The 22,049-nt window shown below is 40.0% G+C and overlaps 1 protein-coding gene across 3 annotated transcripts in view; it reads left to right on the forward strand.

Moving 5' to 3' along the window:
* The window catches only part of MICAL3 (microtubule associated monooxygenase, calponin and LIM domain containing 3), a 441,368-nt gene that overhangs the window by 112,741 nt on the left and 306,578 nt on the right, over window positions 1–22,049 (forward strand). For 2 of the 3 annotated variants that reach the window (XM_030213784.1, XM_030213786.1), the window contains 8 exons: window positions 232–333; window positions 4,218–4,373; window positions 4,785–4,885; window positions 8,669–8,926; window positions 10,548–10,663; window positions 17,531–17,657; window positions 18,552–18,645; window positions 21,264–21,411. In XM_030213784.1, coding sequence (XP_030069644.1) covers window positions 232–333; window positions 4,218–4,373; window positions 4,785–4,885; window positions 8,669–8,926; window positions 10,548–10,663; window positions 17,531–17,657; window positions 18,552–18,645; window positions 21,264–21,411 — 1,102 coding nt within the window. Of the gene's footprint in view, window positions 1–231; window positions 334–4,217; window positions 4,374–4,784; window positions 4,886–8,668; window positions 8,927–10,326; window positions 10,413–10,547; window positions 10,664–17,530; window positions 17,658–18,551; window positions 18,646–21,263; window positions 21,412–22,049 lie in introns of those variants that run through there. The other variant, XM_030213785.1, reaches the window with a different exon arrangement.

The raw sequence follows: 22,049 nt of genomic DNA on the forward strand, positions 1-22,049 counted from the left end.
GTAGCTGTATCCTCGAAATAGAAGTTTTGGTCAATCCTGAGTATAAATAGTTACAATAATTAATTCTTGAGAAGATTAAAGGATGTGCAATTTTTTGCAAATCTAAAGAGAACATATCTGGCTGAGAATACTTGAGAAGATTAAGGGATGTGTGATTTTTTGCAAATCTAAAGAGAGAAAATATCTGGCAGAGCACTGATGCAGTGTTAATGATTTGAATTTTATTTTCAGGAATTGGATGGAAAGCAGAGGTCTACCCAGCACCACATCCAGTATCGGAGTATGAGTTTGATATTGTCATTGGTGCAGATGGCAGAAGAAACACTTTGGAAGGTGATACTGTTGGGTGCATTGGCATGTGTTTTAGATCAGAGGTTCTCAGCCCAGTCCTCAGGCAATACCTAGTCAGTCAGGATTTTAGGATACTCGCAATGAGTATGCATGAGAGCGATTCGCATGCATTAGTCCATTCTATGCAAATCTATCTGATGCATATTCATTGTGGGTTGAGGGCCCCTGTGTTAGATTAAAAGCACAGTATATGTGTGCTGCAGAATTGATCTCTAAAATCAGTTAAAATGCTATCACTTGGTATGTATTTTATGTACATACCAAGCACTTGGTACACTTTAGAGGGTATAAAGGGCCTAATATTCAAATGGAGTGTTATGTTCACCAGGAGCTGGTGAAACATAGCTCCACTATCCATGGATTTTCTGCTACTACACGGATAGTATTGGCTTGAAAATCCTCTAGCCAACCTGAAAGTAACCATATAGTGAAGAGATGAAGGGAGGAAAGAGCTAGCATAGTGCCATGATATTCAACCACTATCTGGATAAACATTGTGTAGTTTAGGTCTGGTTTTTCAGGACTTAACCATCATGAAATCAGTCAAGCTAATTACTGTTGGGTCAATAGTTAGCCCACAGCAGTCCACAGTTTTTTTTTATACCTATATATTTGGCACCAGGCTGTACCCAAATAGCACTGCTGAATAGCTGGGTATAATACAGCCGCCAGCACTTATCAGGTACCAGCAATATTCAGACTAGTACTCTGGTAACTACCTGGATAAAGTTAAGATAGCCTTTTTGTTTTCCTAACTTTATCCAGATAGGTAACCAGTTAATGGACTGAATATTGCCACCAAGGCTCTTCCTCTGGACCATACCAGCACTGCCTGAATAGTGCCAAAGTGGTATGACTGGATTTTCAATTGCACTATCTGTGTAAATGTCGCTGAAATTCTAGGATAACCTGGTGAACAGGACTTGCTTGGGTCAAAACTGCTTCTATCCAGATACGTCCTGCTGAGTATTGGGCCCTTTGTTCTCATCCCAACTTTCAATCCATCTCCTTCTGGCTTCTAGGTCTAGGATGGTATGTACTCAAGGCCTTATGCATCTGATGCATGCTATGACCATATGGAATGAAGATCAGTATTAGTTGATTCATCTGGGCCTTGCTTCATTTGAAGCTGTTTCTCCAGCCTTGCACTGTAGCATGAAACCTCAATATGGTTTTTAACATGGCTGATCAAATCCCCCTTTTGAAACTCTGGCCTTGGGTATGCTGAACTATCTGATGTGGATGGCCTGTTTATTTTTATAGTGGTTACTTATGTCTGCAGGCTTTGTTTACTTATTCACCTTAGCCTAAATTTCATCATAAGGTGCAGCTGCTCATACAGCCTAAATTTCTAAGTAAGATCTTCTTTCCAAAATTATTCCGAAGGCCACATGTTAATAAAGGTGAAATTTGAATTGCAAGAGAGCCATTGCCATCTCTCTGGAATAGACTAAGGACTATAGAAAGATTGTCCATCTGTTTGGTATTTTTTTGCTCAAACAAGTTTTATATTGCTGTGTTAAAAGTAAAACACTAATTATATCAGATTCTGATTGCATATCCTTTGCTTGCACTTAAGCAGCGTGACTTTGGAAGGGTATGTCAAGACGCATAATGGGTCTGATGCAGAAAGCTACCATGAGCAGAAGGGCACAGTTAATGAGCAGCCTGTGCTTTCATTACTTGTGGCATGATGCTAAAAGGGTTTCTGGGCTGAAGTTAACTTGTGCAGACAGTGCACAGCATATTAAAATGCAATGCAGACAAGTTTATCAGCTGTGCGCTGTCATCTACTGGAAAGAGTTAATGTGAGAAATATATTGCCAGGTCTGAGGTGGTATTATACTAGTTGATGACCTGACCCGACCCAACTCTCATGGCTCTGATAGCTTTCTGCATCAGCCTTATCCTTGGTATCTAGTTCCCCCACAGAGTGTATCTTTACGAGAGGAGTGATGCCCCTGCGTTCCGATCAAGGTGCTGAAATTTTGAAAATGCACCTGGGACACATGGTGGGGGTGGGGGTTACAGACTGTATAAGGAAAAGTTCCCTTATTTGGTAGGGTAGGTAGAGACTACCATATAAGGGAAAAGTCCCCTTATTTGACAGACTGACCATGCTCCTTGTATCCCATGATGTACTATGTGGGGTTGGGTACCACCATTATCAGGAACAGGCATGAATGTTATGTAATTTACTTGCATACGCATTTTATAAACTATGCGCATAAACTGCAACACCATCCACAATCTCCTTCCCAGAACATGTCTACACTTGGGTCACATAAGTGTGTGTTCCGCCTTCTTAGTATGCAGTTTTATTGAAGTATCACCTGGGGTAATTTTTATAAAATGATCCCCCAAAAGTAAAGAAAATTAAAAGGTATAACTCTGAGAAATACATAGTAACATAGTAGATGACGGCAGAAAAAGACCTGCATGGTCCATCCAGTCTGCCCAAGACAAACTCATATGTGTATACCTTACCTTGAATTTGTACCTGTCCTTTTCAGGGCACAGACAATATAAGTCTGCCCAGCAGTATTTCCCGCCTCCCATCACCGGCTCTGGTACAGACCGTGTAAGTCTGCCCTCCCCTATCCTCGCCTCCCAACCACCAACCCCTCTTCCCCCTACCTGCTCCGCCACCCAATTTTAGCTAAGCTTCTGAGGATCCATTCCTTCTGCACAGGATTCCTCTATGCATATCCCACACATGTTTGAACTCCGTTACCGCTTTCATCTCCACCACCTCCCGCGGGAGGGCATTCCAAGCGTCCACCACCCTCTCCGTGAAAAAAATACTTCCTCACATCTTTCCTGAGTCTGCCCCCCTTCAATCTCATTTCATGTCCTCTCGTTCTACCGCCTTCCCACCTCCGGAAAAGATTCGTGCAGACCCCTGGATCTGTCTACTGTGTGATTTTCAGATTTGCTCAGTTCACAGTTTCAATTTATGAATATGTTTCACTTAGAAACAGATGTTTCCTTTTATCAGCAAGTATTGCTCATTTTGTAGGCAAATCTTCTCTCGTCTGAATGCCGGGCCTGATACTGAAGAAACCATATGCAAGACTCAAACTAGAAGTAATATAGAACATGGCAGATTATGGCCTATCCAGTTTGCCTATCCACACCACTTACTATCTCTTCCTTTCACTAAGAGATGCTTTGTGCTTGTGCCACACTTGATTTCAGTTAGTCTTCATCTCCACCACCTCCACTGGGAGCTTGTTCCACATATCCACCACCCTTTCCATAAAGACGTATTTTCTTAGATTAGTCTTGGGTCTTTTCCTTTTTACCTTCTTTCTATTCCCCTTCATTCCAGAGCTTCCTATCAGTTGAAAGAGACTTCACATTTATGCCACACTTATTTAAATGTCTATCATATCTCTCCTTCTCTCTCGCATTTCTTCCAAAGTGTACATATCGAGATCTTTGTATGTCCCCATACACTTTATGATGACCACAGACTGTTTTAGTAGCGGCCTTCTGGTCTGACTCATCTGCTCATATCTTTTTAGAAGGTGTGATCTCCAGAATTGTACACAGTACACTAAATGGGGCTTCACCAGAGACTTGTATAGAGGCAGAATTACCTCCATTTTCTTGCTTGATACTCCCTTCTCTATGCACCCAGGCATCCTTCTGGCTTTTACTGTGGCCTTTTCTACCTGCTGGCCACTATCGCTAACAGGTCCTTTCAGAATTTCCCAAGCAGGGGAAGAGGACCATTTTAGAGTTTACTAAAGTGTGACCTTTTAGTCTGAAATGCTGGAAAAGGGAGAGGTGGGGCGGGTTCCTAGAGGTATGGCAAATTATGTAAATATTTATATACATGTGTGTTTTTTTTCTTTTTTAAGGATTTAGACGAAAAGAGTTTCGTGGCAAGCTGGCAATTGCCATTACAGCCAACTTCATCAATCGCAACACTACTGCTGAAGCCAAAGTGGAGGAGATCAGTGGAGTAGCTTTTATATTTAACCAAAAGTTTTTCCAGGATCTTCGGGAGGCCACAGGTGGTTATTTTTGTGTAGTTGTAAGGGAAAAGATGGGCTAGATTTAGAACTGTAGAAATTATGTACCAGAAGGACCTCAGAGAGAGGGATGGGTGAAGAAAATGGAGTTTACGTACTCACTACTTTCAGGCTTTCCTTTGGGTTTTGGTTTGATTTTTCCCTATAGTAACTTTTATCTTTATGGAATTCAGATTTAAAATGTTGAGGAAATTGTGAAAAACTGCATTAATATCTTTGCCATAGTCCTGTTCTAAAACGAAATGATTAACATGTTTTTATGTAATAAACCAGAAGTTCAATTTGAAAGTAGATCAGGGGGTAAGAGAGAAATTGTGAGATGAATGCTAAAATACTGCTCACTTGCTTCTGCAAATATAATTTAATACCAGTGATTTTTCTTTTTCCTTCAAGGTATTGACTTGGAGAACATTGTGTACTACAAAGATGACACTCATTACTTTGTTATGACTGCCAAGAAACAGAGCCTGCTGGAAAAAGGCGTGATTCTTCGTGTAAGCATTGAGTTGTATTTACAAGAGCATATTTGTCTTATGCGGGTTAGACATAATTGATTACATAATTGATTTTTTATCATGGGTATATGGTAGGTAGAAAACTGTCTGATAATATATAGGAAAAAACCCATCTGTTTAAATAGCTTATTACTGAATTTATCGGCCTGCTTTAATTATGAGCTATTATCTGCTTTATAACAGAAGTAGTATAATTATAATTTCAGCTACTCTCATTCTTGGAGTTTGGGCATCTTCATGAGGCTACATCATTTTTTTTCTCCTTCTGTACATGTTTAGGTAGATTGAAATAGTTTATGCAGTGATAACATGTGAAATAATGTAGCTTTTCATCACTAGCCCAGCCCAGAACCACTGTGCTGTCAGCTAGCAGCTGAAGACAGACCAGTTGTCTGCGAAGTCTGCCCTATAAAGAGCACAATGCAGCACAAGCTCGCCATTATTTCTCTGTCTCCAGCAGATGGTGATGATTGTGCCATGCAGTGCTATTCTGTTCTGTCTAAATCCTGTGCCAGTTGTAGAACCGGTAAACCAAGTGTGGCATGAAGGGAGGAATACAGGATCCAGTGAAGGGAACAGTGGGGATCTGGATCCTTCTTCATTCTCCCCAGAATTGCCGGTTAGCACTGCCCCTCACCTTCCTGGACACCTGTTCAAGCAATGCACCCTTTTGAATTTCGTTTTCTGGCTAGGGTTTTGCAGCACTGTTTTGGATGTTCCATCTTACATCTGATATTACTCATTGATTCTGTTATAGAATTTTTCAGCCATTGGATTGATGACATGGTCACTTTAGATATGATATTGTTTACTTCAATATGTCAAGGTAGTGCATTAAGAGTAGTTTGAAGTATTAAATTGTTGGATGACACTATTTCATGCTGACCTTTTTTACTTGGTGGTGTTTGCATTAAAGAAGAACTTTTTTTCTTTTTCAGAATCAATTATACGTGCAAACTTCAGGTACTGCCATGGGAGCCATATTTGCACCATTGGCCAATTTGTTTGTGGCATTTGAATTTCAATGTATTGTGTTGTCTTCATTTTTGGAATGTATACATATACGGTGGTTCTGTATAGTTGCCTTTTTTTGGTTGGGGTTGGAACTTCAATTAAAAACTTTATTGAGACCTTCAGCAATATAATTTGAAATGTCTTATGGTGTGATACATAAGTTATTTTTGTATGTTTGGGTTTACAGACATGGCGATGAGTTTAACACTTCTGTGCACTCAAAGCCTACTGACTACAGCACATTATTGCGTTATGATAGTTTGCCCTTTTCTGAGTCTTTAAGATTTTGGCACATTTGTTCATCTAGAGAAGAATTTAAATGCTAAGTACCTATATTGTTTCATAAATTCATTTTGTAGGGCTATCCTTCAAGTGTGCTTAAACAGGCATACAAGACAGCATTGGTCAGTGGTCACGACTGGTTGTTGGTGCTGATGTCTCTGTGGTCTCCAGTTGTTTCTCTTTGGCTATGAAGTTATCAGTGATTATTAAAAAAGCATTGGAATGTTATTACAGTACATCCCAACTTTGAGAATGTGTTTCCTTGGAGGAGGGAGATCTCCTAAAAGGAGAGTATCACCCTGGAGAAGTTGGAAGAAATCCTGTAGTCAGGATCAGTCCACCAGAGGATGCAGTATCCTCTCACATCGAAGATGTGTCTCAAGGAGCTTTTGCCCAGGAGGGAAGAGTTAGGATGGCTGTTGTAGTTGGTGATTCAATTATTAGGCATGTAGGTAGCTGGTGGATGTGAGGTTCACCTGGTCACTTGCCTGCCTGGTGCAAAGGTGGCGGACCTCACACGTCACCTAGATAGGATTTTAGATAGTGTGTGCTGGGGAGGAGCCGGCTGTCTTGGTACATGTGTGTACTAATGACATAGGAAAACATGGGAAGGATGGACATACTGCAGATTTAGATGTCCATACACTGACTTTATAAAGTACTAGTAAAACAGGCCCGTTTCTGACATAAATGAAACGGGCGCTAGCAAGGTTTTCCTCGGAGTGTGTATGTTTGAGAGGGTGTGTGTGAGAGTGACTGTGTGAGAGAGAGAGTGAATGTGCGAATGTGTGACAGAGAGAGATGAGACTGGGTGCGATTGTGTCTGTGAGAGAGAGTGAGTGTGTGCCAGGACCCCCCTCCCTTCCTCCCAGTTCGTGTCACCCCTTCCTCCGTGTTCCAGGGTTGTCCCCCCACTTTCTTTTTTTTTTGTTTTCTAGTTTTTGTACATGTGGTGCATTCCCTCCCTCCTCTCCTCTCCTGTTGTCCCCTCCCCCGAGTTCCAGAACCCCTCCCTCCGATTTCCAGACCCCTGGACCCCCCTGCTCGAGCCCCCCTTCCTGCTGCCGACCTTCCCCCACTGCCGTCGCGTACCTGTGCTGGCGGGGGACCCAACCCCCACCAGCCCAAAGTCCTCTTGGCCGTGCGGCGTGGACGAATCATCTGATCAAGTTTTAATCTGTTTGTCTGCGTGCGTCAGACGCATGAGATAGATTTGTATGCACTGCCTCCTTGGTATTGGAAGAGCCCAAAAGCACAGATTTGATTGTTTGGATGATTCAAACATGTAGCATCTTTTAAAGAGTTGCTGCCATGTTTAATTAATGTGCCTAGTACTGCAGGAGGATTGTAGCATGCATTTGCCTCTGGAGCAGTGGTTTCTACCATGAGGCTTTAATTAGGCTGCAATTGGAAAACTTAATTTGCATAGACTCAACTTACAGACCAGTTTTTTGATGTCAGGTTATCTGAGACAAGTAGTGGTTTGGAGCATTTTTGTAATATATAAAAATAATAAAATATCATATTGAATTCTTTTTTTTTTTTGGACCTAAGACTAATTTCCACCCTACAAGTTTGAGGTGTTGGACCCTGAGGTCCTTCTTTTCATTTTGAATATTGGATGATAATTCATTTCTTTGTAGTTGGCGGACCAAAGTGGTTTGGGATTTTTTTGGTTGTAAAGCTTTAACTCTTATTTTTAAGAACAGAAGCATAACATCAAAACGGTAATGGAATTCAAACATTCGTGGGATAATCACAAAGGAATCCTGTTTAGAAGGAATGGATCTATGGAATCCTAGCGGAGATTGGGTGGCAATGCCGGTAATTGGGAAGCAAAACCAGTGCTGGGCAGACTTCTACAGTCTATGCCTTGATCGTAACTGAATAGATATGGATGGGTTGGAGTGTAAATTTTAAGGGGCTTCAACGTTATCTTCAGAACTTTTAGTACAAGAACAGTGCTGGGCAGACTTCCACGGTCTGTGCCCTGAGAATGACAAGGACAAATCAAACTCGGATATACATATAAAGTATCGCATACCTTATAAAATTAGTTTATCTTATTGGGCGGACTGGATGGACCGTTCAGGTTTTTATCTGCTGTCATTTACTATGTTTGTTTTTTTTTTTATATTGTTTTAAGGACTAGCTCACCTTTCGAGTAGTGAAGCCAGAAATCAATGATAAATGTTAATTTTCTCTGTTGCTTATTTCTGTGGTATGAGGTTGGAAAGCAGTTGTAGAATTGTAAATTTGAAATACTATTTGAAAAAAATATATATGTGTGTGTGTTTGTATATATATATATATAATCTTTAAAAAAAAAAACTTTGCTTTTTTACGACGGTGGTTTGATGGATAGGAAATATTAGCAAAATTCAGGAAATGAAACTGTCCCTCTGATTCCCTGGGAATCTAGTTTCTTTTAGTAACTTCCTGTGCATTTTGTTATCTCAATGATAGGATTATGCCGACACGGAGCTGCTGTTATCCCGGGAGAATGTAGATCAGGAAGCTCTACTCAATTATGCAAGGGAGGCTGCCGACTTCTCCACCAATCAACAGCTGCCGTCATTGGACTTTGCCATCAATCACTATGGGCAGCCAGATGTGGCGATGTTTGATTTTACCTGCATGTATGCTTCAGAGAATGCAGCACTGGTGCGAGAAAGGAATGGCCACAGACTGCTGGTGGCATTGGTTGGGGATAGTCTACTGGAGGTCAGTTTAAAACTAATAAGGGAGCTAGAAATCTTTGTACTGTAAATAAACTTAAATGAAAAAGAAATGGTGAATTATTATACTATAGGGAAAATACAATTGTTCTAGGTCTTTTACTTAATATAATGATCTCAAAATGTCAAGTGAGTAGTTAATAGGTGTCATGTGCAGTGCGATTAAGATCAGAAAGTCAACTGCTGCTTGGTGTTACATCTCATCATGTTATAAGATCTGATGAATACAGGAACACTGTTTTCTACATTGCATGTCCTTTATACTGGAATAAGCTGCCTCTTAGAATGAGAAAGATGCAGGACCTGAAGGAGTTTAAAAAAAGAACTTAAAACTCTACTCTTTTTGAAAGTATTTAGTGGGGGTAATGAATGACCTCTTAGCTCCTTTTTAGGATATGTTTTTTTTTTTTTGTTAAATAATGTCAAGAAATTTTCTGTATGTCAGTTAGCAGATGCAGTTTTATTAATGTTCGTTTGTGATCCACTAAGAACTTTGGATTAAGCGGCACAAAAGTTTTTAAATAAATACATTTATTAGTGTTACTTCATGCAAGTTTTAAGTTCATGTCTTGCAGTTGAAACTTCTGGTCTTGGGTGATGATGAGTTGTGAATTTAGGTACTTATTTTCCAGCTAAGTAGAGATTCTTTGAAGATACTAAAAATTAGTGTTTTGTTCTTCCATTATAGGTGCTATTACACCTTTTCTAGTTGAATCAAATATATATGTCTGTGTCCCTCAGAAGTAGTTGGCACAGAAAAGGCCCAATAACAGAGTAAAAGCTACAAGACAAGGCAGGGGAGCAGTGATAAATACTTAGTTTTGCATTGAGGTTTTGGTTAAAACCTGAAGCCTTGCTTAGGCTTTTGTAGAGCATTTTAAAACAACAAAACTGTGTATAACAATTATTACGTTCCTAATTAATGTGTGGTAATTTTCATTGCTTTTTTTTCTTATTTTAAAAGAAATCTGTGCTTTGTCTCTGCACATTTTAACTTCCAAAACATTCAACTTACGGCAACCAAATTGTCTGTTAGCAACTGTTCATTTGACATATCCATGAGGTAGATTAATATGATGTATTGGCCAAGCAATGTGGAATAAATTGCCTAGTGAGCTTAAGGAGAAGTCTCAGGTTTGAAAGGTTTTTTTAGAAAATATCTGAAAGCCTAGTTATTCAGCCAGGCATATGGAGATTAAGATCAGTTAACTTGTTTCTTTGGATTGCAGGTTTTTCTGATACATTTTTTTTTTGTTTTGTTCTTTTTAGTTGATTTGTGGATTGTGTTTATAGTTACTGTTGTGATCCACTTTGTTGATAAAATTGGCAGTGGTTATTAAATATTTTTTCATTTATTATTCTGTCCTTTTATTAATTATTATTTAGGTGAGGTTGTTGCTTGCTTACAAGAATCTCTGACTACTATATTTAGTTGTAGCCAATTGATGCAGCCTGTTTCCAGTTTATCTCCTCTACTATTTGGAAGCCAAATATATTGCTAATTGTGGATGTAAGTCCCCAGTAACTGTTCTTTTTCACAGTTATGGGAGGGGTGGTTACATGAATTTGTTTATAATTATTTTTCTTTTGTATTGCTTGCTATATAGCCCTTTTGGCCAATGGGGACTGGTATTGCCCGTGGTTTTCTGGCCGCCATGGACTCTGCCTGGATGGTACGAAGTTGGTCTCAGGGAACCAGTCCTTTGGAGGTCCTCGCAGAGAGGTATGGTGAAACTAATTAGTGGATTTACCCAATGGAATGCCATAGCTGTTTAAACAAATGTAGCTTTCAAAGAGCACTGAGAATCAATCTCTCTTTCCACATATGTATACACATAAATAACTGGTAATTGCTCTTACCAGCCTCATTCAGAGAGTAAGAAGAAAAAAAGCTCATTCAGAAAACATTGAATAAATTGTTCAGTGCAGCTGCAGAGAATTTATTAATTCAGTGCTAAAATTATCATTTGGAAAAGAGTGAGTTTGAATTGTCTGGCAGTAGTAGTAGTTATATCTGCCTCATACATCAAATGAAATGAACAGGAAATATGTAGTGTGAAATACAGTGCAAACTCTTAGTATAGCTATCGCCGGAACTTGTTAATAGCTAAACTTGTTTAGCCATTGCATAAAACTAGCTGTATGAAGAGCTTTTATAGAAAGTGCTTTTTTAAAGTAGAAGCATGCATTACTGTTAACACTAAACTTGTTCAGGGTAAATGCATGTATGCAGTTTGGAATACTTATGAGTGTGACCATATAGTTTAATTTGTTGCATTTTTGTGTGGTGTTCTGCTGTTCAGCTTGCATTTTTCTAATGTTGTTCTAGTAAACTAATCCTGGCATGCAAAGCCACCGACAGAAACACTAACTGCCCAACTATGCATCATAATATTTAGCCATTCACCTGGAAGCTGGTCAAACGCCCAAGATGATTTCATGGACTTCGTATCAAACATATTCACCAACTATCCAAATGTCTTACTAATAGGAGACATAAACCTGCACCTAGAAAAACAAAACAACACAAACACTAGAACACTAATAAACTTCATAAACCAATGTAATTTCACAGGGCGACTCAACACATACAAAAAAGGACACCTACTGGACATACTAGCCCACAGATTCTCAGTGACCAACAACCACATACTAACAAACTACATACGGGAAGAGGTACCATGGTCAGACCACAGCAATCACCCGAGGATAAGCACTTCATGAGAAAATGGGATGAAGCAAGCGAGAAAACACTGAACAAAATAGCACCACTCAAAACTAAAACAAAAATCAAAAAAACAACCACATCCCTGGTTTAATGACAAACTATTAGACATGAAAGAACTATGTAGAAAACTTGAAAGAGCATGGGCCAAAAACAAAACAGTCACAAACAAAACCATATGGAGAAAAGTCATAAGAACATATACATATACAAACAGCATAAAGAAAGCAAAAGCAGAACACTACAGTACTTATACAAACCTCGACCAGACTAATATGAAAAAAATATTCAAACTCATGAGCACATTACTGAAAACCCAGAACACACTGGCGACAACTGAAAAACCATCAACTGCAGACGAACTGCACAATATTTCAAAAACAAAATAGCAAACACAAGATCAAACCCTGCAAAACCACAAATGTCAGACTACCTTCAAAACTGCAAAACAAACGAAACCCTACCGTGGCAGACAGAATATGGACCACTTTCAAACCACCTCAACCAAACACAGTAAAGACATTACTGACAAAATACATGCATGCATACTGTCTACTAGACAACTGCCCCAATTACATGTTGAAAAACCCACCAAACTCGTTTGAGTACCTCTCCAAACACATCACATACATGTTTGAAAGAGGTCCATTTCCAACAGACAAAGGAGACATAGTGCTTGCACCTATCCCCCAAAACACAGCCAGCAAGACCAGCAATGTCACAAATTTATAGACCAGTAGCCTCAATATCACTACTGACCAAAACGATGGAAGGTCTACTAACACAGCAGCTAACGGAATACTTGACAAAATTCTCAATTCTTCACAACTCCCAATCAGGATTCAGACCACAACACAGCACTGAGACAGTCATAACCACCCTAATAATGAAATTCAGAAGCTCAATATGCCAAGAACAAAACGTATTACTACAATTCTACATGTCAAGTGTGTTCAACTTAGTTCACCACACTACACTAATGACACTGCTCGACAACATGGGAATCAGCAGTGCATTAGCTACCTGGTTCAATGGCTTCCTAAAGACCAGATCCTATATTGTAAAAATGACTAACCAAATGTCAGCCTCATGGGTCACTCTGTTTATCCTGCTTGTATCTAACTCCAAATATACAAATGTGGCCTGCAAACTAACGCTGTCTTGGTTCATATATCTACTGTCTTGGACTACCGGGCCCAGTCCACCACTATGTGAGAATCATGCGATTGGCTCTCCCACCAATGTCCTGACTCACAGAATTATGCTGGAGCCCCGCATAAGCAACCTCTTATCCTGCACAGATCTACCACAGAAACCAATAGAAATTATTTCAAAGCCTAAGAAACATGTGAAAACAGGTTAAAAAAAATCTGAAAAGCAGAGGCCTGACTTGGTGAAAATCAAGCAGACTCAGAACTATAAGAGAGATACAATTCACATTCTATTCTACTGTGTCAATGCCCTCTCAATCTGCAATAAGGCACAAATTCTAAATGTTTGGATAAGCGAATCTCAACCAGGCTGTGTTTTTTTTTTTTCCTTGTTTTTTTTTTTTTTTCGTGGAGACCTGGCTGCAGTCTACTTCTGATCCCTCGATCAACAATTTAAGCCCTTTGGGTTATAAAATCCTATCCTTATCCAGAGAGGATAAAAGAGGAGGAGGGGTGGCAGTGATATATAATATGGGATGCAAGGTAAATTTTGTAGATTCCCTCCGCTCACCCAATCTAGAAATCATGGCCTGTCAAATCAGTGATGAAACACTACAAGATGAGAGAACCTGTATGTCTATTCTACTGCCCGCCAGGCAGTTGGTCTCGAGCAAAGGAGACATTCTATGAATTTGTCCTCAAGAACTCTTTATAATCCCAGTTTTACTTACTTATGGGAGAATTGACGTAGACCTATTCTGGGAGTGGTTCAGGCACTCGCAACTACCTGAACACTGGGAGAACTTTGGATCTGACTGGAGGGAACACAGTGAGAAAATTCTAAATGACATAACCCCTGTAACCTGGAAGACTAAAACTGTAAAATGAAACAGCTGGCTCAATGCCAAACTATTCTCACACTGAAACAGAAATGCAGGCAGAGCAAAAATGGAAAAAGGCCAACATAGGGACAAGACAAGAGTGGAGATAGACTGTTAACGATGATAAAAAATGATAGACAAAAAGAGAAAGCTTGGTACTCAAAACAAATAGGAACAGATGTTTCCGATACAAAATCACTTTTTCACTTAGTCGCTAAACTGACATATACCTCGTCTCAATCCCAACAACATACTGATAAATCCTCATCAGCACAGGAATTTGCAAGTTTCTTCCATAACAAGATTATTAAAATTAGATCTACTTTTACAACTTCAATAGAAGTATGCTTCATAGTGGGTGACGCAAATTTGGCAGCCATAGTGGGAAACAGGATCTGGTCTAAATTCAACCCTCCAAACTTGAAAGACTTCATCGCACAATATCAAAGATACTCCAAATCCTATTGCACGCTGGACCCCTGCCTGCTGCACTTAATGAGATCTCCCCCTACTGAATTCTTGCGCAATTTATTCCTGTGGGTTTAATATGTACTCTCAATTAATTTGCACCCTCAGTGGGTGAAATCATCATTAATCCCTTAATCAAGGACCCCAAGGAATCCAGTGAACTAGCAGCCAACTATAGACCAGTGGCTTCAATCCCACTGTTCACAAAACTAACTGAAGGCCTGGTCTGTCTCCAGCTAAACAATTAAATCCAACCGTTGCTTTAATTAGTCTATTCTTAATAGTCTGCTGCCATCTCAGAGGTAATAGATTGTCCAAGTGCAATTTAAGTATTTCAGATCTCCTCTAAGGTAAAAACTGACAGTCTTACCATGGAAAAATGTAACTTGGGAAACCTGTTGAACTCCTGATGCTTCTGAGGACGATACAGTAACTCCAGTTGCTTGAGTAAAGCCAAAACCTTGCTTACTCCATCGACAATGCAGCTTGACAGCTCTGCTCCTCAGCCACAGCCTCTACAGCAAAAGCTCCAGCCTCATTCTTCCTGAGTGTACCAATGTCCTCAGGTAGAGCTTCTGCTGCCATGGCTGCTCTCCCACGCTGGCTGGCAGGGTTTACCGGCGGTTCTCATAAGTCAGGGGGACAGTGAAACACTGCTGGCCAGAAGCAGGAAAGATTATGCCTCACTCTCTCCAGTGGACCCCTGGACAATGGTCAAGCCGCAAGAAACTCTGTCTTAGTCTGGATATAACTAAGATGTTGAAGAAAGAACTCTAGAAACCGTTGGGGTTCCAACTTTCCCATGGCATTTCTTAGGCTATGTGTGCAGAATCATCACTGAAACCATTTAAGGTTGCTTTGAAAACCTGGCTTTTTACCCTTGCTTTTTTGTCCTGCATAGAGGGGTGACATCCATCTGTCAGGGTTCGCTCTTTCCCCTTGTTCCCTTTCTATTTCTTCCCCTTTTCCATGCATGACGACCTACTTACCTATCTACCCACCTACCTTTTTTCCTCTTAGCTTGACTTTGTTTGAATGTATGAGATTTCTTTCCTATCCAAAATTCTAGTTCTGTTCCTACTACTTATTTGTAATTTTTAGTCTGTACACCACCGTGGTCTGTCAGTAAGAGCGGTATAGAAAGTGAAATAAATGAAAAACAAATGGGATGAGCTGTAGCTTCAGCGTCTCAGCTCTAGGTTGTCATATTGCCTCCAACTCTGTGGAGGAAGATGTATCCAAATTAAGGTATAACTAACCGGTGGAGTAGGGAAGCATTAGACAAGAAAAAGAGTGGAGTACCAGAGTAATAAACTTTATGCATTATTTATGCCATTATTGAGATGGACTTGGGAAAATCCACTGCATATTCTAGGATAAGCAGCATATAATCTGTTCTGCTGTTTTGGGATTTTGCCAGGTACTTGTGACCTGGATTGGCCACTGTTGGAAACAGGATACTGGGCTTGTCTCACCCAGTATGGCAATGCTTATGTTCTTAATGTAGTTTATTGGGAGCCAGTGTTCTAGTTTCAGTAATATAAACTGCTTTGTTTGGCACTCCCATAAAGGTGATATATCAAGTCTAATAAGCATAAACATAAGCTAGCCTTGGCCTTCTATCTGGAATGGACTAAAGCCCATGGAAAGTCCACCCAGCTTTTTGTTTCTTTTGACCTAAGCAGAATGGGGGGGGGGGGGGGGGGCTGCCATTAGCGAATGCATTTTTTCATATTGATAGCAGACTGCATTTCCCTCGATGCCCAGACTAGCCTGACTCTAGAAAGTCATGTCAGAGCTCATAATGTTAGAGCTGTGACCACGTCAGTAGCCCATTTTCTCTGTAGAGAAAATTTGCAGAACTGCAGTATGGTCTTCAGTTCACACATCCATATCATGTTATTGTTTGGAACAGAACTCTTGGTCTAGCCCAGTGGTTCCCAAACCTGGTCCTGGAGGCACCCCATCCAGTCAGGTTTTGAGGATGCCCACAATGAATATTCAGGAAAGAGGTTTGCATACACTGCCTTTACTACATGCAAATTTATCTCATGAACATTCATTGTGGGTATCCTCAAAACCTGACTGGATGAGGTGCCTCCAGGGCCTGGTTTGGGAACCACTGGGCTAGCTAATAAGCTTGGCCAGACAGTCCTCTAGAATTTAGAAAATAAGATTACAACCTTTAGCGTACATTAATGTCTGTTAGCACATACCAAGCTTTAGTAAAACGGCCACTTTGTTTGCAGCTAGTGGTGTTGTCTCGCCTGAGTATACATTTATATTGAAAGCATTTAGGGCCAAGCTGATCTTTCTTATGCCCTCACCCACCAGGTAGGGGACCTACTGGTTCTTTATCCTTGTCCCCGGAGAGGTCAAGAGAAATAAAACACACACACTCAAGATAAATATACACAGATCAAAGGCCTTTGGGAGAGAGAACTAAGGGTCTCTCATAATAGCATTGAGGCCACCCAGAACTGTCTCACAATTCCTCAGGTCCTCTGCTCTTTAAGAATGCATTCATTCATAAATGAACTGGTTACATTACAAATCATGGGACACAAACTTTGAAAAAAATCATTTTCTAGATTATATTCTGCTTACATCTGCAAGTTCAGGGGTTCAGGGTATTAAAAACTGCTAGTGGTTCCAGTAAAAAATTATTATTATTAGCATTTGTATAGCGCTACCAGACGCACGCAGCGCTGAACACCTGATACAAAGAGACAGTCCCTACTCAAAAGAGCTTACAATCTAAATAATACAGACAGACAAGACAGTTACAGGTGAGGGAGTAATGGGAGCTAAAAAGCAGCAGTGAAAAGGTGGGTTTTCAGCATAGATTTGAAAACAGGTAGAGATGGAGCTAGACGTATAGGTCCAGGAAGTCTATTCTAGGCATAAGGTGCCACGAGAGAGAAAATCTAACATTTACATGTTACATCTGAATGCTCAAACATCTGCATATTTCTCTTCCCTATTCCTTTCCAAACATGCGTGTTCTTAGTGACTTCCCAGAATCTGAACAAAACATTCATTACTTCAGCTTGTTGAAACTGTTAATTCAGCAAATGTCGGCAATCTGTAACTAGGTTAAATGCATCTGTCCTGCTCTGTCTTAAAATTATCTCAGTTTCACATTTTTAATGTTTAACTCTTGATATTCCCTTCTGAGCTGGAGGTGCTATCATTTTCATAGTACATCCTTAATATCATCAATATATTAAGAAGTGAGAAGTAATTTGTTTTGAGGTTGGATGTCACTTTTAGGGTGTTGTAATTTTTCTGTGCATTTGTGTATTATGGTTCTTCTAGTGAATGCTGTATTTATATGTAACATAAATTCCCTCTTTCTGTTTTAGGGAGAGTATTTATAGGTTACTGCCTCAGACTACCCCTGAGAATGTGAGTAAAAACTTCAGCCAGTACAGCATTGATCCCACCACAAGGTATCCTAACATCAGCCTCCACTTCTTACGCCCAAACCAGGTAATAATCTGGCAGGAGTACTCCTTCAAATTAATCTGTACAAGGCTTTTAAAAGGGGCCCTTTTAATAAAGCTTAGCTCATGCTAATGGACATCAATCTAAAAGACTCCGGTGATACTGGATCTTCTGATGAAAGCAAAGAAACCAGGGCAAGGATTATAGAGAACGTAAAGCAAAGTAGAGAGAGAAGGAATTCAGCAACAACTTCCCAGACAGTCAATTCAGGAGCGAGCTGTTCTGGGTTAACCATTAACCTTCAGGAAGGGTAAACCTAATTAGCAAAAGTGGAATTATGAAGAGGGATTTCAGAAGAAGCAGAATAGTTTGAGGGGCTGGAACTGAGTACAGCTGGTGTTGGGACAAGTACTGCTGGAGTAGGGCGGAGTCTGGGCACAGTTTCAGTCAAAGAAATAGAAACAGTATCAGCCAGAGTAGAAGACTTAGGAGGGGTAAGCAAGCGTTCACTCGAGGTAAAATTCGTCATACGTCAGAAGGCGGGACTAAGGGCACGAAGTTCACGCGAACTGCAGCAAACAGGGAGGAAAAGCTTGGGCAGCAGGGCTTTAACGCGGCACTTCAACAGCGAGGAGGTATTTAAAAAAGATGGATGGGAGTGGGAGGGGACGGTGTGGGCGAAGGGCAATCGCTGGGCTTGTTTGGGAGCGGGGGAGGGGAGGTAAGCATGGCGCCCTTCTGCCATGCTTGCCCCGAACAACAACCGGCTCGCAAGAGCTGTCAAAATTTAACAAGCGGTTCTTGCGAGCCGGAGCGAGCCAGCTCCAGCACACCACTATATATGTTTTGGACAGAATCTCTACTGTGCCAGTATCAGATTTCTAAATATGTTTTACCCTTGTGCTTGATTAATTGTTAACGTTTTACTTTCCTCTCTAGGTGCGCCATTTGTACAATACATGTGAATTAAAAGATCTTCAGGTAGAAATGCAGAATTTGGTGAACTCAAGGACACCAAAATTGGGACGAAATGGTAAGTACCAGGTTGCAACAAGTGGAACTGAGAGACAGCTTGGTCATTGATTGATCAGATGCAATCTGAGTGACATCCTGGTACCTGATGTTAGAATTTAACAGATGTAGAAATTTCAGAAGATGCTATAGTTGTTTCTTGATGTGTCCTCAAGACACTAGCACTACCATTGATCATTCAAAGTATCAATTTGCCAGTTGCCTTGCCTTGCTTTTGTTTTTGCATAATAATTTTATTTTCTCACAAAAAAGAAAATGGAGCCACTGTTTTAAAAACGTTCCTTCCCAGTCTGGCTATTCAGGCGGTAGTTGTAGTTTCTATATTTCATTGTGAAATCTATATAGAGTTCTGTTAAGGACCATATGCAGAAGCTCCTCAATTATTTATCAACCTGAAAAGGACTTGATAGGAGGAACTTTCAGAAACATTAAACTAAATTTATTACAAAATCATATATATTTTATATAATGTGCATATAAAACCAAAGTCAAACAGCTTAATGAAGTTGAATCGCACACAAAAGAAAAATGTTCATTTCATTTCACTTATTGTTCAGCACGGTTACCTCTGCAGAAGTCTCTACTGTGGACAGTGATTACAACTCCTGGAACACGCTCCATGTCAGGTCTTTTTACACGTGGTGCTTCTAAAGTATACTTTATAAATTGTAACAGAGTTCCATGTACACCATTTTCATACAGAAGTTTAGTATAGTGTTTATGCAGCATATCAAATTATTAGTAGCTATTTATAATTCTTTTCTGAACATTGTGCAGACTTTTTTCACCTAATTATATGTAAATTTGAGTATAATTATTCATCCACATGGGCATTCCCAGATCAATCAATAAAACTCTCAAGAAGGGGTACAGAGCAGAAGAAGAATACTTCATTTTACAGCTCAACATATAAACTCTGGTGTCAAATTAGTGATAGCAACACAAACTCTCTCCACTACCAGACATTATGTAATGTAAGACAAAATTTGCAAATAGACACGTACAAGTTTCCCTTACCATACCAGCACCAAGTTAAGAACATAAACTGCACCAACCCTACCTACAAAAAGTCAGCACTGCAAATGCCCTAGAACTCCAGCACACCTCCCAAGGATCAGGACGTGTGTGTGGTTATGTTAGGGGGGGGGGGGGTCTTTTATTAAGGATACGGGGTGCAGGGGCTTTTTTCCAGCTGGAAAAGATATACCCATTACAGATTCCTACACAAAACCTACACATCAACCAAATCCCTCATCGCTGTTACACAAGGAAAACACAGACCATCATTTAGTTTTTTAAAAAAAGACTGCAAGTTAGAAAAAAATGAAATAGAAAACCAAAGGAACCAGACTGAACAGTGAAACCCCAAAGAAGAAGAAACAGAGATGCATTTCCTTCACTGCAGAACAAAATACAAGAAATGCATATTTTTGAAAGTGGATGTTGTCTTTCTCTAAATATCAAAAAGAAATGTGTTTCTATCCTTGTTTTCTGACCATTTTATTTTTCCATTCGGGTTGTTTCTGGTCACTAGAGGCTTGTCTTGTCATACAAATTTGATTAATTTCTTTGAGTGACCAGAGTTGGATAGAGGGAGAGTGCTAGATGTGGTTTATTTACATTTTTAGAAAGCTTTTGACACGGTTCCGTTTAGATGACTAATTAATAAACTGAGTGCCCTTGGTATGGACCCTAAAATGACTGACTGGGTTAGGAACTGGTTGAGTGGAAGGAGACAGAGGGTAGTGGTAAATGGAGCTCACTCTGAGGAAAAGGATGTTACCAGTAGTGTATTGCAAGGTTTGGTTCTTGGGCCAGTTCTTTATCATTTTTGTAAGCGATACTGCTGAAGGGCTGTCTGGTAAGGTTTGCCTCTTTGGGGATGATGCCAAAATCTGCAATATGAGTAGACCATATGGTCTTTATCTGTCTTCATTTTTCTACGTTACTTTGTCCTGCCTTTGTTTTGCCTATTTTAAATTACCTTGCCTTGGTCAGGTGTGCTACAGAGGTAGATCAAGATCCTTATAGGTTATAGGAAGGTATCTGTTGCTGTTTTTAGCTCCCTCCCTCTCCTCTACCCTCCTTTTGTGTTTTTGGTAGTGCATTTGCTTCACTTTAATGGTTTCTGAATTTGATTCACAGGTCCCATAGAAAGAAAATGCTAAAATCACCCACCCCAATCAGTATCTACAGTACACAATGAAATCTAGATTGGTTTTGACCTTTTTAAGCTCGCTCACTCTGTGGCCACTTTATCAACCATATTCATGCAGTGTATATGATTATATCCCATAATAGGATACTTAACTAGTTGTTTTAGGATACAAATCTGGGCTGTATATTCTAAGGTTTTACTACCTCCTCTACCCCCCTCTTCCTTATAATATTACCTATCCACACATCCCCATTACTCCGCTAAGCTTAGCCTGTTTTTCTCTGCATTATACTTTGTAATTCTACTACTATGTAAGCTGCATTGAACCTGTTATGAGTGGGAAAGTGCGGGGTAAAAATGTAACAAATAAGGTTTTACTATCATATCATATCTTTATTATTGTGCCAGAGATGCTACATGCCTTTATCATCCAATAATGTTTGTTTTTGCATGTCTTCCAGAATCTGTTGCTCGATCCAGTAAGTTGCTTGGCTGGTGCCAAAGGCAGACAGATGGATATAGGGGTGTAAATGTGACAGACCTCACAATGTCATGGAAGAGCGGCCTAGCACTGTGTGCTATTATTCACCAGTATCGTCCTGACCTCATGTAAGTTGACAGGACAAGAAGCTGCATTTTTCTAAATTCACAGAATCTGAACTCCTGCTGTCTTCTTTACAAGTAACCATCTACACTTAGAACCCCTATTCCGATAACAGAGGAGGAAAGCCTTTGTAAATCTGTCTTTAAGACTGACATTACATACAGAGGAATTATATGTAAAAATATGCAATCAACAGCTCTATTAAGTCTTGCCCTCTTTTGTAAAACAATATTTATTTATTGCATTTGTATCCCACATTTCCCCACCTATTTGCAGGCTCAATGTGGCTTACATAATATTGTGATGGCGATCGCCAATTCAATATCTATCCCTATAACTGAAAACTCTTAATGTAATGGAGCTGCCCCATAATATATATATGCTAGATTCCCAGGTACCAAAAAGGGAAAGGAAGCCAGAAGAAACCCCTATGCAAAAAAAACCATATAAAAAGAAGAGTAAGGGTGAACAATAGAGCTCCAGTACAGTGTTTGATTTATAAAATTTATTATAGAAGCACCACATGTAAAAAGACCCAACATAGGACCGTGTTTCAGCGGTAACCTGCCTGCTTCAGGGTTCGTAATCACTGCCCACAGTAATGAGAGACTTCTGCAGAGATAGCTTTGAGTGACTGTTGAGT

Source organism: Microcaecilia unicolor, chromosome 9 (assembly GCF_901765095.1).
Source record: "Microcaecilia unicolor chromosome 9, aMicUni1.1, whole genome shotgun sequence".
In the NCBI taxonomy this organism is placed as follows: Eukaryota; Metazoa; Chordata; class Amphibia; order Gymnophiona; family Siphonopidae; genus Microcaecilia; species Microcaecilia unicolor.